At 46.0% G+C, this 15,715-nt stretch overlaps 1 protein-coding gene across 1 annotated transcript in view; it reads left to right on the top strand.

Moving 5' to 3' along the window:
• The window catches only part of LOC121537065 (Krueppel-like factor 7), a 60,437-nt gene extending 49,856 nt beyond the window's left edge, over positions 1–10,581 (top strand). The window contains exons 3-4 of the mRNA XM_041844821.2: positions 4,443–4,566; positions 8,844–10,581. Of these exons, the coding sequence (XP_041700755.1) occupies positions 4,443–4,566; positions 8,844–8,895 (176 nt within the window). The 3' untranslated portion in view covers positions 8,896–10,581. The remainder of the gene's footprint in view (positions 1–4,442; positions 4,567–8,843) is intronic.
• The last annotated feature ends 5,134 nt before the right edge of the window (positions 10,582–15,715 follow it).

The following is a 15,715-nucleotide window of genomic DNA, read 5'->3' as shown; positions in this document are numbered from 1 at the left end:
CCCTGGGAGAATATAGGTTTAGGTTTCAACTCTCTGCCTGAAAACATATTCTGTTTCAGTATCAGTGCTCAGCTTGATATGTGTAAGTGCAAGGATTGCAATCCAATGTTATGAAGTAGAAACACAGAGGCAGTCTTGATATATCCCTCTATCTCCCAGTTTGAGGTCCTTCCTATGGGCTAAAAATACATTGGTCTTAGCTCTGCAGTGCAGCCTCTCTCTCTTTCTCTCATTCACCTCAGTGACTCTGAGTCTCTTACTGAAACCATTCCAATCTCTCCATTCACAAGCTGCTAGCGGAGGGAGTGGTACGGTAATTGCCAGTGGATTGATAGACTGACAGGTCTAAATGGCTAATTCAGCCATGTCTACTGCAGCCTGGAGTATCTAACCACCGCTGCCCTCCCAGTGAACCTCAGAGAGAGAGAGAGAGAGAGAGGGAGAGAAGTCTTGGCATCAGGTTAGCGTTAGCGCTAGCCGTAGCGTTAGCATCAGTGTTAGCGACGCTAATCCTTTCCTGAGGCCTGCTGTTGACTCGGCAGGTTTCACCGCTGCCACTAGAGCGCTAGCGATGCTAATCACCAGCGAGCTGATGCAAGCCATTCGTTCGCCCCCTCCTCCTCCATCACCCAAAAAATAAGAGGAGGGAAAGGGGGAAAAAAAAGAAGGATCGAAGAGAAAACAACACCCTTAAGACATGCTGCAGCATGCTGCTCTGTAGCTGTGCAGCCCCAGCCCCGATATGTTCATTACAAGACAAGAGCAGCACAGTACAGTAATTAGCCTAATCCTCCTTTTTGGTTATTATGTCCATACATCAGTGACACACAGGGAGGGAGATTAAGATTAGTGCAGGATTTAAGGGGGGCTTTTCTTCATGAGGATGACATGCTCCTGGAGGGCCCCATCAATAACAGTCGGTAAGGAAACACACAGCCGTTCACTGAGGTTTAATAACCATAGAATTAGAATGACTAGAATAACTATAGAATTAGAATGACTAAAACGAATGTCCATTCTAGTGATTCTAATTCTATAGGTTGAACATTGTTCTAGAATGTGGGCAGTCAGAACAGAAACCCACCCACCATTTTCCTATCTTCACTCCTCTGGTGTTGGGATGGGATTCTTTGTTTTAGTTAGACGGGAGCTGCTGCATGGATGAAACTCTAGCAAATGTGAAATGGGCCATAATTGTCTCAGTCAGTTTGTGTGTCTGTCTGCTGTAACTTAATCTGAGAGCTGAGAGATCATAATAGGCTCTACGCTCTATCTCCAGTTGACTAAGGAAATGTAATTAACTGGAGCACACAGGCACCTGTGATGCTGGTGGGAGGGAGAGGGGGGTGATGAGGCGGGGGGTGCGTTGCTAGGAGACCATATCAGAACTGGCAAGAGGAGAGTTCGTAAATGGCTGATTATTTGTGGCTCCTGGTATCAGTCTCAGCCTGTTTTAACACAGTGCTGCCCATTCCAACTACCCAAGCCCCTAACACCACCCAACCCCCAAATCCACTCTCCCCCCACCCCCCAAAAAAGCACCCACCCACCCCAACCTGCTCCCTTTTTTGGGGTTTTGGTTGCCAGGCAACTGTATTACACTGATCCAGAGCAGAGCCATAATTGGCTGGTGGCGCTGAGTGTCCATGACTGGCGGATTCAGGCGGCTGCACGCCTCTCTCTCTCGCTCTCTGTCTTTCTCTCTCTCTTTCTGTCTCTCTCTCACACAAACTCTCTCGCTCTCGGCCGGTTGCTAGGCGACTCCATCATGCATCCTCGCCTCGGCGAGTTATAATTGGCTGGCGTAGCGGTTGCCGTGGTGGTGGGTCCAAGCCGGCCCTGCTTCATTCTGTCAAGTCTGGAGAGGTGGAGGGAGGTATAGTGAGGAGGGGGGTTAATGCAAAGAGGAGGAGCTGATGGTAGTGGAGAGGAGGAGAGGAGGGGGACCTTTAGCCAATTACTGGGGAAGGGGTGTGAAATGTTTGCTGTCTTGCACCTGTGGCCCCAAGACTCCAAAATGACAGAGAGTGGTCCTTGAAGCCAGCCTGCCTGCCTCCATCCCTGCCAGCCTGCCTGTCTTCCTGCCTGTCTGCCTCCCTGTCTGCCTGCCTTCATCCCTGCCTGCCTGCCTAACAGGCTCTTATGACAAGGCAACACTGTCTGGGGATATCATCTGCTACAGGTTTTACACAGTGGGGGAGAATGAGCAGATAAAAAAGCCTCAGGTCTTTTGGCAAAATGTTTATGAGTGTATCAAGGGGCAGAGGCAGGCAGATGTTCAGAATGTGTTACATTCATGTGTTCACCCCAGAGGTAGAGGAGTGTTATATGGAGTGTGTGGAATGGAATCTGTCTGTAAAGTGGTATGTTGCCGATACATTGCTGAGGTGTTGCCGTCTCCCTGGCTATGTCCGAAATGGCACCCTTTCCCCTATATAGTGCACTATGCATAGGGCTCTGATCAAAAGTAATGCACTATATAGGGAATAGGGTGCCATTCCGGATGCACCCTCTCTCTCTAACAGCAGCCATTACCGGGTCATTGCCCAGTACCCAGAATGCCCTCTGCTGATTTGAATCATATTCAAAACACGGAAAGAAATGCACAGCAAGTGATCCTGAGGTGTTTCTGCCCTGCAATCTGTCACATTACCACAATCTCACCACAGACAATGGATCAAACAATGGAGAAAAGAATAAAAAGGAAACGTAATAAGAAAAGGTAATGTGAAATAAAACGGGATTGGAGGTATCATTTACAGACCACTTGCCTTTTCTCTTCCCTCTCATCTTACGACATGGAGGATGGGGGGAGTGGGGAGTGGGGGGTGAAGGGGAAATGAGGGGAGATGAGGGAGGTGCGTTGCATCATCTCACATCACTCAGTCCTCTCCTCTCGTCCTCCGCCACGTCATCCTTTACTTTCTGTTGCATCATCGTGCTCTCAGCAGATTCCACAGCGCTCTTAGATTATGTAAAACAAAACCGCATCATCCTTTACCGTCTACTGCTGGGGTTGCCTCCAATTTACTTTCGGCAATGAAATCACTGACATTCTTCTGCTAATCAACACTTTTTGTAGCAGGTGTTTTGTAGCAGAATGAATTACTTTAATCAACATATGCAGTACTCTACACAGTACATTGCTGCAAAACAGCATAATGTGTTTTACCATGCACATTTTCAAGCATAAGGACATGTTCCCTAAGTTTATTATTTATAGTAGAGGATATAAGAAAACATGCTTCTCCATTCACATTCGGGATTAAAAAGAAAAGCTTGTCAGTGTGATTCTGAGCATCACCAGAGCTGTGTCCTGTATAGTACCATCCCCACCTCCATTCACCCCTCCACACACAGCCTCCCTGACACTATGGGTACCCTCCGCTATCCTCACCCTCTGTCTCCCACTGTCTGTGATTTGGACGTACCGCTGCTCTCCCGTTTGAGCCGCTTAGATTTCACTCTAATGGCACTTTAGTCTAGTTAGGAAGATTGGTGGACACGGTGATCTGGGAAGACGGTCGCAGCTGGCTGACTGGAAGTACGGTATTACTTCCCATTAAGCGTCATTAAGACTCCAATTATCATTACCACTCCCAGATCTGAATCAACCACGGCAGCAGCGCTCAGCAGCACCGGGGCGGGTGGCACCCCCTCTACCCACCCCAAAACCCTTCCCGGATTCAGCCCCCTCCTACCCCCCACCAGCCAGGTCCAGGCCCATCCGAACACAGCCTGGTCCTCAGGGTCCGGACACCCCCTCCGCAACCCGCTACACCCCCCTTTCCCATCCCAAAAAGTAAAAGAACCTCCTGCCGGAGGGCCTTTCTATCAGGGAGATAAAACTACAGCTTGTGAACAATAGATATCTCCCTCTCCCATCTGTTCAACTGGAGAGAAACTTCATTTGAATTTCAGATCTCTCCGCAGGGGGTCCAAGGGGGAAGAGGAGAGGCGAGGCGGGGAGGGGGGGGGGGGGTGTAAAAGGAAAAAACTGTTTCATTTTTCAGGGTGATTTTAGTTTTAGGATTATGAATTAACACGGCTTCGCTGAAAGACTTCGTTTAGCGATCTCTGGGAGTCCTATGATTGGTTGATATAAAACCCTTTGTGTGTAATCCTGGGTTGGGTTACATAGGTACATTAACTAGTTAGTTGGATCTCACACTGGGTAACACCAGCAAATGAAATGGGAGGATCTCATCTCACACTGGTGATGATGTAATACACTCAGGTGTGTCAATCATACACCGCTTTACTTATCAGTAGCCTACATGTAATTGAGAAAACTACAAAATTATGTTCCATTATAGTGTAACTACACAGGTATTGTATAAGACCAACTTAATGGTATCCACTATTGCTACCACAAAAACAGGGTCAATATAACTGCAAAAGTAATAATATTTTCTTTCCTCTCTGTCTGTCTGTCTTGTCAGGTGAGAAACCGTACAAGTGCTCCTGGGAGGGCTGTGAGTGGCGTTTTGCCCGGAGCGATGAGCTGACGAGGCACTACCGCAAACACACCGGGGCCAAGCCTTTCAAGTGTAACCACTGCGACAGGTAAATACCACATCCATTACATACATACACAAGCACACACATGTCACTGACCCAGTAGAGAAGATATGACAGCGTGGCTCTCACATGATCCATCACATGCACACGTGTATGTTCAAACAAATTATCTCTCAAGTTGTGAGTTGTGCACATTGAACAGTATTGATGGTGGAAGGAAAGACGAGGTGAATTACTCCCATAGAATGTAAAGTACTTTGAGTTGAAGAAAAATAACTAGCTACATAAATGAAAGTCATTACTGTAATGTCGCCTTGGACAGCCCCAGTCCCAGTAGCAGCGCTCCCTCTCTCTCTGTCTTCATCATGTGTATAGCAGCACTCTAGTCTACAGACTGGCTCTCCTTTCCTCCCTGGCAGCTAGCAATTAGCACAGGCTCTACTCCAGTCTCTGCTGAAGTCACAGGCCAGTCCTGTGATGCCCATTACCAAATGACTACTGTGAATAGGCCATTCTCACACGCTGCTCTCCCCTGCTCCCCCCAGCCAGGCTACTGATGGCACTCACATTCAAATCATAAATAAAACATAGTGGGTGTCTGAAAGTGAGATGGTTATGTAATAGAATAAAAAAGTAACTTAGGAGAGAGCGAGAAAGAGAGAGAGAGAGCAACAGCGACCAAACATGAACCAGCTTGGGCATACAGAGGCAGTCTTTCATTTTCAAACAGCAGCCACAGTGTGACACTCATCAGACCTCTCTGTCCTGCTGGAGACACAAAGGCAGCCCTTTGTCTGAAGACAGCAGTCTGTCTGTGTGTGTGTGTGTGTGTGTGTGTGTGTGTGTGTGTGTGTGTGTGTGTGTGTGTGTGTGTGTGTGTGAGACAGAGAGGACACATTTACATTAGCTTGGAGCTCTGAGTGATAAGCTGTCAGGTGACAATAGCAGGAAGCCGTCACCCTGGCTGAATCCCAAATGGCACCCTATTCCTTTATAGTGCACTACTTTTGAACAGAGTCCTAGTCAAAGGTAGTGCACTATATAGGGAACAGGGTGCTATTTGGGACGTGTCCCCTGTTTTTCACACACAGGCTGCAATTACACACTGGGACCAAAGCACCCACAATTACCCAGCTCCCCCTCCATCCCCCTACAGAAGGGGACTGCTTTACAAAACCCACCACCTCCATCCCTCCTCCACACAAACACATACACACACACACACACTCCACAAATCCACACCACTATGAGCCTAAACACTGATCCCAGACCAGCCATAGCCACTGTGCATAATGCACCATAGCCCCAATCAAGCTCACAACACTGACTAACCAGGGGGAGTGCATCATCAAATCTGTGTTCCAACACTCATTACCAGAATGTATACTGGCTATTGGCTAACAATGGGGCTATTTGGAGCAGGCCTGCTATTGTTACGATAATAGACAAGTCCAGATGCCAGGCCTACTTTAGACACACACAGCCTCCAGGACTTGGATGTGAGCTAAGCCAGCCATTCAGGCAGGCAACCAGTTCACACACACACACACACACTGCAAACACACACACACACACTCAATCGTGCCTCCTCAGGTCCTAGGGGACTCTAATTGGACCCTCCTGGTTCCTCTAGTTTGGGTTTTAAACCTAAGTCTACTAATCCTACTGGAGTGTATTATGCATGTTCTGCTGGCACACACACATACTGTATACACACACACACTCACAAATACTCCCATACACACGGCTCTGCCACAGAGATGAAAATACATAAATTAAAGCAGGGAAGGAAGGAAATGCAAGGAGCAGCACTGCTGTGTGTGTGTGTGTGTGTGTGTGTGTGTGTGTGTGTGTGTGTGTGTGTGTGTGTGTGTGTGTGTGTGTGTGTGTGTGTGTGTGAGTGAGTGATCAATACCTATAACTCATCTGCTGATTATGTCTTAGTAGTATTTCACACACTGGGACACTCCTGTAAAATGGCTGCCAAAACATTGAGAGTGAATGAGATGACAGTGGGTGCATCCCAAATGGCACCCTATTCCCAATATAGTGCATTACTTTTGATCAGGGCCTATAACGATATAGGAAATATGGTGTCATTTTGGACACATCCAGTGTTTGAGACTGACCCATCAAGGGAAACATTCATTGGATTTGGAACACTAACTGTGAAGTCTTTATGATTGATAAAGCCCTGATCTTAAAAGCCCATCCAAAGGATTTCCTTGTTTCCATTGTACTCTGAAACAGAATAGATAAATATGGATGATAATGAATTAAGCATCTCTCCCTCTCTTCTGTCTGTCAACAGTCAAATTCAAACTGTAGACTGGGGCTACATCGCAAATGGCACCCTATCCCCTACATAGTGCACTATAAAGGCAATAGGGTGCCATTTGGGATGCAGCCTGGCACAGAGGTTAACTCAACCCAGTCTTCTGCTAGGCCTTTGAAGCGTTTTGTGAGTGACACGACCATCAAACAGGCGTGCTGATCTCCCCTCTGTGAGGCAGCCTGTTCAGGCACCTTAGGGAACGCCTGGCTAGATGGGCCAGGAGGAACTCACTGCTGTGTTACCACATTACCATCAGAATGGGAGGAAGTTTAACAGTAAATACAGTCAGTGTGTTGAGCTCTCAGCCTCTCAGCCTTTCCGATACACACACACGCGCATACACACACATGATCGTGTGCGCACACATACACGCACACACACTCAGACAGGCACGTCATTAATCCTGCCTAATCAAGCTGGGACTCCCTGCAGGGCGAGGCAGAGGGGTAGAGGGGCGGAGGGGTACGGCAGGGGGGGGGACAGGGGCGTACCAGCTGGTGTGGCGGCCTCTGACAGTGACTCGGAGGGCCATCTGTCCTGCGGACCCTACTCAGCCCCCACTGGCCCTCTCTAGCAGACACACACCAGACAGGTACAACATGGACGGTTCAAAGGGAAGAGGGGAGCGCTAATACAGGGAGGTGTGAGGGAAGGAGAGAGAGAGGGAGAGTAAGAAAAGACAGTAAATGAAAGAGATTTTGTCAAAAGTCTTGAAAATGAAACCTGCATCTGGTCTGCCCTATGATTCAAAAGTGTCAGTTATAATGGTTGATGGAAAGGTATAGACGAGGTGGACAGATAAGAGAGAGAGAGCGAGGAGGACTAAAGTGCAGCTTTCTCTTTCATAACTGAGTCCTGTTTTGTGTTCTCCCACCACCTGTATACACCATGTCTAGCTGGAGAAATAGCCCGTCTTAGTTATGGCGGTCTGGAGAGAGAGAAACCTCCTCTGGATTTACATTGTAGAGCTGTCTGTGGACAAATTAATAATGGATACAGCCGTCGGCAAATTGAATTTTTCATTCCTCATTTCACTCTCCCACATTTTGTTTTCCAGCTTGCTTTATTCACATCTGATGTGATTCATTTTATTGCTTTGCATGAGTGTAATAGGATAATCCACCCTTACAGCCCCGTAAAAGTCAAGTACATGTGGCATATATTCTCCCTGTCTGCTGTTATGTATTACCCTCAACAGTATCAGTAACAAGTGAGCTTAATCGATTAGTAGCGAAACAGGCCTACGGGACGTTGCTCCCCTCCGCCCTACCCTGACTCAAACGCTGCATAACTAAGAAGGGCTTGGGTTTCTGCGATAGTATTTCACCTCTAGCTGTGGTACAAGTCGCAGAACCGCAGAAGTCAGGGATCTTGATTTGTGGCTGCGTTTCTGAGAATTATCGCTCGTGCTCTTTAATAAACGAAAGAGAAGGAACAATCCTGTTGCTGAATTGGCATGTCCTCATTTTTATAGAGTTCAGTCGCTAATGTGAGAAAAATGAAGCGAGATGTCATGTATTATTTGTTTTTTTTAAGGGACGAATGTAGTTTTTTGTCCTTGTGTGTCTGGTCTTCACTCCGTCTGTGTTCCACAGCGCCTTGTTTTCTCACACATACACTAGCTGCTGATCTAGACTCACTTAACACTGATTATTAAACACATTTATTTAGGTTTCATATACATCTCTGCCAGTGTTTGTCATTTTGGATCAGTAGCAGGAGAGCACAGTCTGTTCTAGCATGTAATTTATCACTGATTTCTACCAAGATTATCTGAATGTCCATTCAAACCTCAACAGTTATCCAGCTTACATCTGGATGTCCTGTACTGTTTAGAATATGGGCAGCCATCTTGCTAAAGGCACAGATCAGTCATGCAGAAATGTAACTTTCAGCCTTGCGATTACCTTTCTGAATGCGTAACCATTTGTACCTACGGTCTATTGATACCTACTGTTATTGACTAGAGTATTTTTTTCCTCTCCAGGTGTTTCTCCAGGTCAGACCACTTGGCCCTGCACATGAAGAGGCACATCTAAGGGAGGAGGAGAGCGAGGAAGAAGAGAGGGAGAAGGAGAGATAGGAGAGAATAAGTAGGCAGGATGGAAGACGAACCACACAGCAGCTTCGGCTCTCACCATCCAGAGGCTGCCCCTGCCCGCAGAGACCCACCTGAGACCTGACACCAGGAGCAAAGCACTATGGGAGATGACACGCTGGATGGACGGACGCCACGACTCCAGACGGACGGATGGTCGGCGAGTACGGATGGAGTGATGGAGTGAAAGAGTCGAGGAGGAGCTTGTTTTTAATTCACACTTCCATGATTCACACTTCTACTCAACAGTCTACAACAAACTCTCTTTTATTGCATCATCCGATTAGCCATGCCTTGGGAACTCACACACTGCCAAACCAATACGCTGATCGAGTTACGACCCATTTACACTCCACTGTTTCTTTTCTGTACATTTAAACTACGGAGCGACTTGGGAAAGGAGAATTATTAACTGCTATACTTTGACACGCCAAACGTCAGTGACTTGCAGAAGTAACAATTGGCATTCCAAACCAACAACAACTATTGGCCATTTTATTCAGGTGTGCTGTTTCCCAATCCCATCCCAATTTGTGTCTCTTGTATAAGAACCCACAAACTGCAGCTATATGTCAAGCCTCAGCAAGCTATACCGTGTGAAATAACAACAATGCCAAAATAGCGAGACGAGGGAGACCAATGGAACTAATGGCCAATCCGCCAGTGGCTCCCGCTGTCTGTGGGAGTAGGGTCTGACACTTCCAGAGCGTGAGCTCTGTGCTGTGGACCTCTCAGGCTCTCCTGTAGGAGGCGCTCTGCTCTTCTCTCTCAGCTTCACGCCTGCCATCTCAGAGGCAACAACTAACAAATGCGCAGCGACACTTTCTTGCCTTTGTTTTTTAAAGACAATTAATTATTATTATTATTATTATTATTAGGAATGATGGTCTGTTTTCTTTCAGCTGACATTTCTTAAAAATTCACTGAATGAAAAAAACTACAACATTTTAGTACAAACGAGAAAGAATGTGTACATATGGCAGGAAGGGAGGAACATCGAACGAACCCACCCTGGCCCGTATACACAGGCTAAACTCAGTACCTGCTATTTAGCACTGACAGCTAAGGAGATAAAAATTAAATTAAAATAAATCACAAGAAACTCTGAAAGAAAAATGATTTGAATTGTTGGCCTGAAATGAATGAGAAGGACCTCTGTTTTCCACTCTGTTTTCCAATCTGTGTTTTTCTCCTGTGCGATCCTAAAAACAAACCTTGACGTGACCTTCGAGGCATCAGCACCAAGCCATGGCCAAAACAGAACAGAACAGAAAACTGGAAATGGTATTTTTGCTTTGTTTGTGTGGATTCTGGAACTACACCATTGAACCGTAGAACCCCCTATCTCCTCCAGTATGGTGGGGGAGGGGCCTGGGAGGCTGGTCTACTGTGACCACACCCCCTATTTGGGAGACTAGGAACCTGATAGGCTACTGGACATGAACCTGGGACTAAAGACACCCAACTCTCTGGGTAGTAGAAAGGACAACATGGCCTCATCAGCCCAGAGAGACTTGCCTGTTTCGTATCCACTGACTTTTTCAATGTTATCTGTGATTTTTTTTCATACAGTACACAAAAAAACGTTAAAAAAAAGAATATAAAAGGGAAAAAAACGGATAAAAAAAACGGAATAAAAAAATACAAATAATCTGTCTCTCACACACATACACCGTACAGACACACACTAACACCGTACAGACACACACTAACACCGTACAGACACACACTAACACCGTACAGACACACACATACACCGTACAGACACACACTAACACCGTACAGACACACACATACACCGTACAGACACACACATACACCGTACAGACACACACTAACACCGTACAGACACACACATACACCGACACGCAGAACAGTTTCTTTGCTCATGGCTCCTCTTTGAGATAAGACTCAAATAATTATTTAGTTCATGAAGAGAGTTGGAAAACAAAACACTGCATGGCAGCCTCTCACACACACACTCAGATCGCTTCCCGGAATTATTTGTTCTGCTCCAATTTTTTTTGTTGCAATTGTTGTTTTGTAGAAGAAGATCTTATTCCGCTGGAGGTAATGGCTTTGAAGTGAGAAAATGAGCTTGTTCTCATGTTCAATCAATCACCACAAATTAGGCCTAGGTCTCAGTCTCTGTATGTTAACAATCAGCTTCTACACCATGGGACCAGATTTCTCACCTGTATGCCCCAGATCGATGAAGTCCTACATAGCCTTGCAATCAGGGCATTAATACCAACACCACTATCACTAATACTGTCACTATTACTATACCACTTTCTTCCCCTCTCGCATACACACCCACCCTGGCCTCCTCACATCAGTTGTAATGGCTGCTTTATCAGAGTAGATGCCATTACTGTCTCTATAGTAACGTTTATGTATCAGCCATGCCAGACTCTCATAGACGATCCCAGAGCTGCCCTCAGGGGGGCCGGTGGAGCTCCGAACAATCGATACCAAAAACTTCCAGCATGGAACTACCCTCGAGCCAGGGGCAGGGTCTGGAACAGAACACACCGGTATCTGGGAAGCTGACCGCCTCCATACCAGGCCTATTGCCACCACTGGCGCCGCAGCAGCTTTTTCTCTTCAAAAAACAGTCTGTCGACAACAAAAAGATGAAGTGAAACAAGAGATTAAGATGATCTTTGTGTTTTGCTTCCACTTTTTAGTTGGAACTTTTCTTCTTGTTTTGTTTTAACGCTACAATGATTATTTTTTTATTGCTATGGTGGATGATGCAAGGTAATGCCAAAATTTGAGAAATGCAGGGGGATTTTATTAATTTTTTATGCCCCCCCCCTTCAACGTACAATCATATGGGGTTTGTTTGTGGCACTTTTTGCAATGGTATGTCTGTGTGTGTCCCAATGCGAGCTATAGCACGGCACATCCTTAGGGGACATTGTGAATCTAATCTGCATTATGAGAAAGAATACTACTACCAGTAGACTGGTGGCCAAGTGTGAAACTAACAGTGTGGGAGACTGGGATTGTACTGTATGTTGGTTGATTCATTCACTTTAGGGGAGCTTACAATTTATCTAGCAATAGCTGACAATAATGCTTTTGTTTTTGTTTGTTTCTGACATTTCATTTTCTCTACAACCCACTCAAATCACATTAATTTGGGATCATAGAGCTGAATGATGTAAAAACAAACATTCAAACTCAAACCATACGCCATGCACTTCACTGGCACTACAAATAGGTACAAAAAAAAGAAAACTCTTCAAGCGCTCTTATGTTCTAGTAGACGTTCGCTTCTGGTTGTAGCCGTTTCTACGGCTTCCACTGCAGCAAAGCCTGCTGGGTAACAGGAAATGGATACAATTGTCATGGTAATTTAGCCCGTAACAGGCCTGCATGCTAAAAAGATAGCAGCACACAGTTTAAATCCAAATTAGCCTAACTTTAGTCCTCTTGCGTACACACTGACAGATCTAAAACCATACATCAAATGAAAAGTCCTATTCTATTTCAATCCTGTGGCATTCTCACCAGAAGAAGCTAGCTAGGCCCCTTTCCCTTTCCCTCGCCTGTTAAAACACTGCTTGCTGTCATGGAGATGCTCTTCTGTATAGTTTCCTGGGCACTAGTATCCCACAGCTCTGATTAGCATTAGCACTGCAGGCTGCTCTGTGGAGGCTCCTTTAGTCTCTCCAGTTGCACTCCACTAATGAGAAAGGCTTTTGGTCACAGGGAAACAGAGATCTGGGGGGAAAAAACATCAGGGACCGCGAGCCAAAATGGTTTCATATCAACGGTCCACAGTACTGTTACGAACCCAGTGTGGAATCTGCCACAGAACAAACAAAAGTACATTAGCAGCAGCTTATCGTAAAGCCAGAGAGATATATATTTATTTGAGAAAGTGATTGAAATTGAAGAGATATTTTTTGACAAAGAGAAAAAAAATGTTTACCCCAGGGATTAACCAAATGATGATGAAATTAGCCCTGCTTTTTATCTCATGGATTAGCGATTAAAATGAGATTATGATGAATCCTACAGGCCCTTATAGCTATTAACAACACAGATCCCCCTGAACCACCCACGCCCCCTCCTTCTGCACTCTACAAGTGCCATTCTAATAGCCCTATATCCCTCTTTCCATCTCTCCATCTCTCGCTCTCTCTACAACCCCACAGAAGTGATCCATGCACAATCAACTGCAGGAACTCTGAATGCACACGTATACACTTTCGCCCAAAGATTTGCAGATTCACAAGTAAACTGCTGTAAATGAAAATAGAGAGAGCGTAAGAGAGAGCGAGAGAAAGAATGAACTCGTTTTACTGTCCACTACTATTCCACCATTATTCTCAACCTTCCCCAACCCTGACCCAACTTCTTCCTGCATTACAATCTCTTGTCTGATGTTCAGTGTGGCCAAACTCATGGTCCGTTCATGGTTGTAAAATATGGTTGTGTAGTCTCTTTAGGGTGCCCAATTCAAGGGCGACTAAACTAGCAGCCTACCAATTCTAATGTAGACTTAGTTCAATTAGCTTCTTAGTACAGTGCAAAATAGTACAGTGGAGTGTAATATTTCAAACTGTCATGTCTGAGGTGGACCGTCGAGTCTATGTTAGGTTAACTGTTGCCTGCGAGAACCATCCCAAGAACGATTGCATCATACACCTACCTTAAGCATTCCCAAAACTTGAAGCCTCACATTCGGTCCCCATGAGGTAGGGTTGTCACTTTGGTGAGGCTTCTGGCAGCTTTGTAGATAGATACAGTAGTAGCTCTCCAACTCGATGAGCTCGTATGGGTAATGACAGGTTTACAGTAGATCTGACTGTTCTGTTGACCACTAGAATGTCCATAGACATTAGACATTAGTCGTTAGACCTACTGTAAACCCATTTTAACAACAACACTTTAGGTGGAACTTAAGGGGGGTATTGTGCACTATTAGGCAACAGTGCTTCAGCATTTCGACTTATACATACATCTCACACACTCTTTTAATGTTCCTGTTGTTCTAACTTCTCAAGCATACCATTTCACTACATGAACTTACTGTGCACACTCCATAGTGTACCTACTTACTTACTGCTAGCATAGTCTGTTGGAGCACTCAAATGTCAAATATCCACATAACATGTTGTAACACTTCCTGATGCATTTAACCACAAAAACCAATAAGGGAGCTCCTTTTTCGTTTTTTGCCAATCAAACTGTTATTAGCATGTTATAGGCCCTCTACTGTCATCAAACAGCCAATAGCAACTGGGCACGGTAAGATAATGTTGGACTGTTGTTTTGATGGTCCAGGTGGTTCTGTTCTTCTTGTGGTACATTTGCATCAGGGAGTGAGTCTGTATCTGCTGTGTTTAACCATATTTGATGTGTCAGTATATAAGGGATTGACAAATCTCTTCCCCCGTCTCTGTATCCCCCACCTCACCCATTCTTTCCCTTCGTTCCCCAATCCTTATCCATCCAACTCTGGGGCCCAGGCATCACACTGAGATGTGCTATTTGCGGGAGATACAGCTTGATAAATGTTGATTTATCTCTATGGCTTTGTCTTCCTGAGGTGTTGGACATGTGTCTAGTTCAGGAGGTGAGTAAGAGTACTTTACTTTATATTCTATTCACCCTCTGCTAAGTGGAGAGTCTCATGGCCAGAAAGACAGAACCAATATGTGCAACTGTAATAACTATCCTCAGTCAAAGGGCCACCCATAGAAATAGAATTACTCAAATTCAAATCAAATAGGGGCCACCCACCCAGCCAACAACACACCTCGGCCTGTAGAGCAGAGCTAAACCCACCAGTGCTTTTCTCAGACTGTCTACAGTACGGCTGAGCCTCCACAAGGTAGTCTAGTCCCAGTCCCAGTCCAGCCTCTACACCTGGTCAGTCTCTGGCAGCCCAGTGACACAGTGGGAACACCTTTTCCATCGTCACCTCTCTGTCATTCAGTCCTTCTGCAGGGGCCCTATAATACCAACAACACCAACAACACCATCACCTCCTACCAGACCCCTCACCCTCTGCTCCTCCACTTCTCCCTCCCTCCCTACCCCCTCCTCACCCCTCCACCTTCCTTCCTTCCTTCCCTCCCTCCTCAACCCCCCACTGTCCTCCCTCCCTCCCTCCTCACCCCTCATCCCTCATTCCTCACCCCTCCACCTTCCTTCCCTCCCTCCCTCCTCACCCCTCCACCTTCCTTCCTTCCTTCCCTCCCTCCCTCCTCACCCCTCTCTCACTCATCACCCCCTCCACCTTCCCTCCCTCCTCACCCCTCCACCTTCCCTCCCTCCTCACCCCTCCCTCCCTCTCTCCCTCCTCACCCCTCCACTTTCCCTCCCCCCCTCCTCACCCCCTCCTCCCTCCTCAACCCTCCACCTTCCCGCCCTCCCTCCTCACCCCTCCTCCCTCCTCACCCCTCCCTCCCTCCTCACCCCTCCTCCCTCCTCACCCTCCCTCCCTCCTCACCCCTCCTTCCCTCCCTCCCGTCATTGTCATTTCCTTATCAGTTTTCTCTTGGGTTCTTTTTCTCCTTGTTTTTATTTTTGCTGTACAAAATGTTAAAAAATATTATTATTTGTATTATATGATGTTAGTATGGTAATGTTCTTTATTAAGGAAGAAGAAAACTTTATTTTTGTTACTGGTCTGTTTCATAATTCTTTTTTAACTTGGTATTGTAAGATATCTATGCAAGAACTGTTCAGTGGAGCATTTTTATTTAAGAATGTAATACAGTATGTGTAATAAATGGTAG

The sequence above is a fragment of the Coregonus clupeaformis genome, chromosome 23 (assembly GCF_020615455.1).
Source record: "Coregonus clupeaformis isolate EN_2021a chromosome 23, ASM2061545v1, whole genome shotgun sequence".
Lineage (NCBI taxonomy): Eukaryota > Metazoa > Chordata > Actinopteri > Salmoniformes > Salmonidae > Coregonus > Coregonus clupeaformis.
Note: the sequence above shows the minus strand (reverse complement) of the source record. Positions and strands in the feature narration are given on the sequence as shown.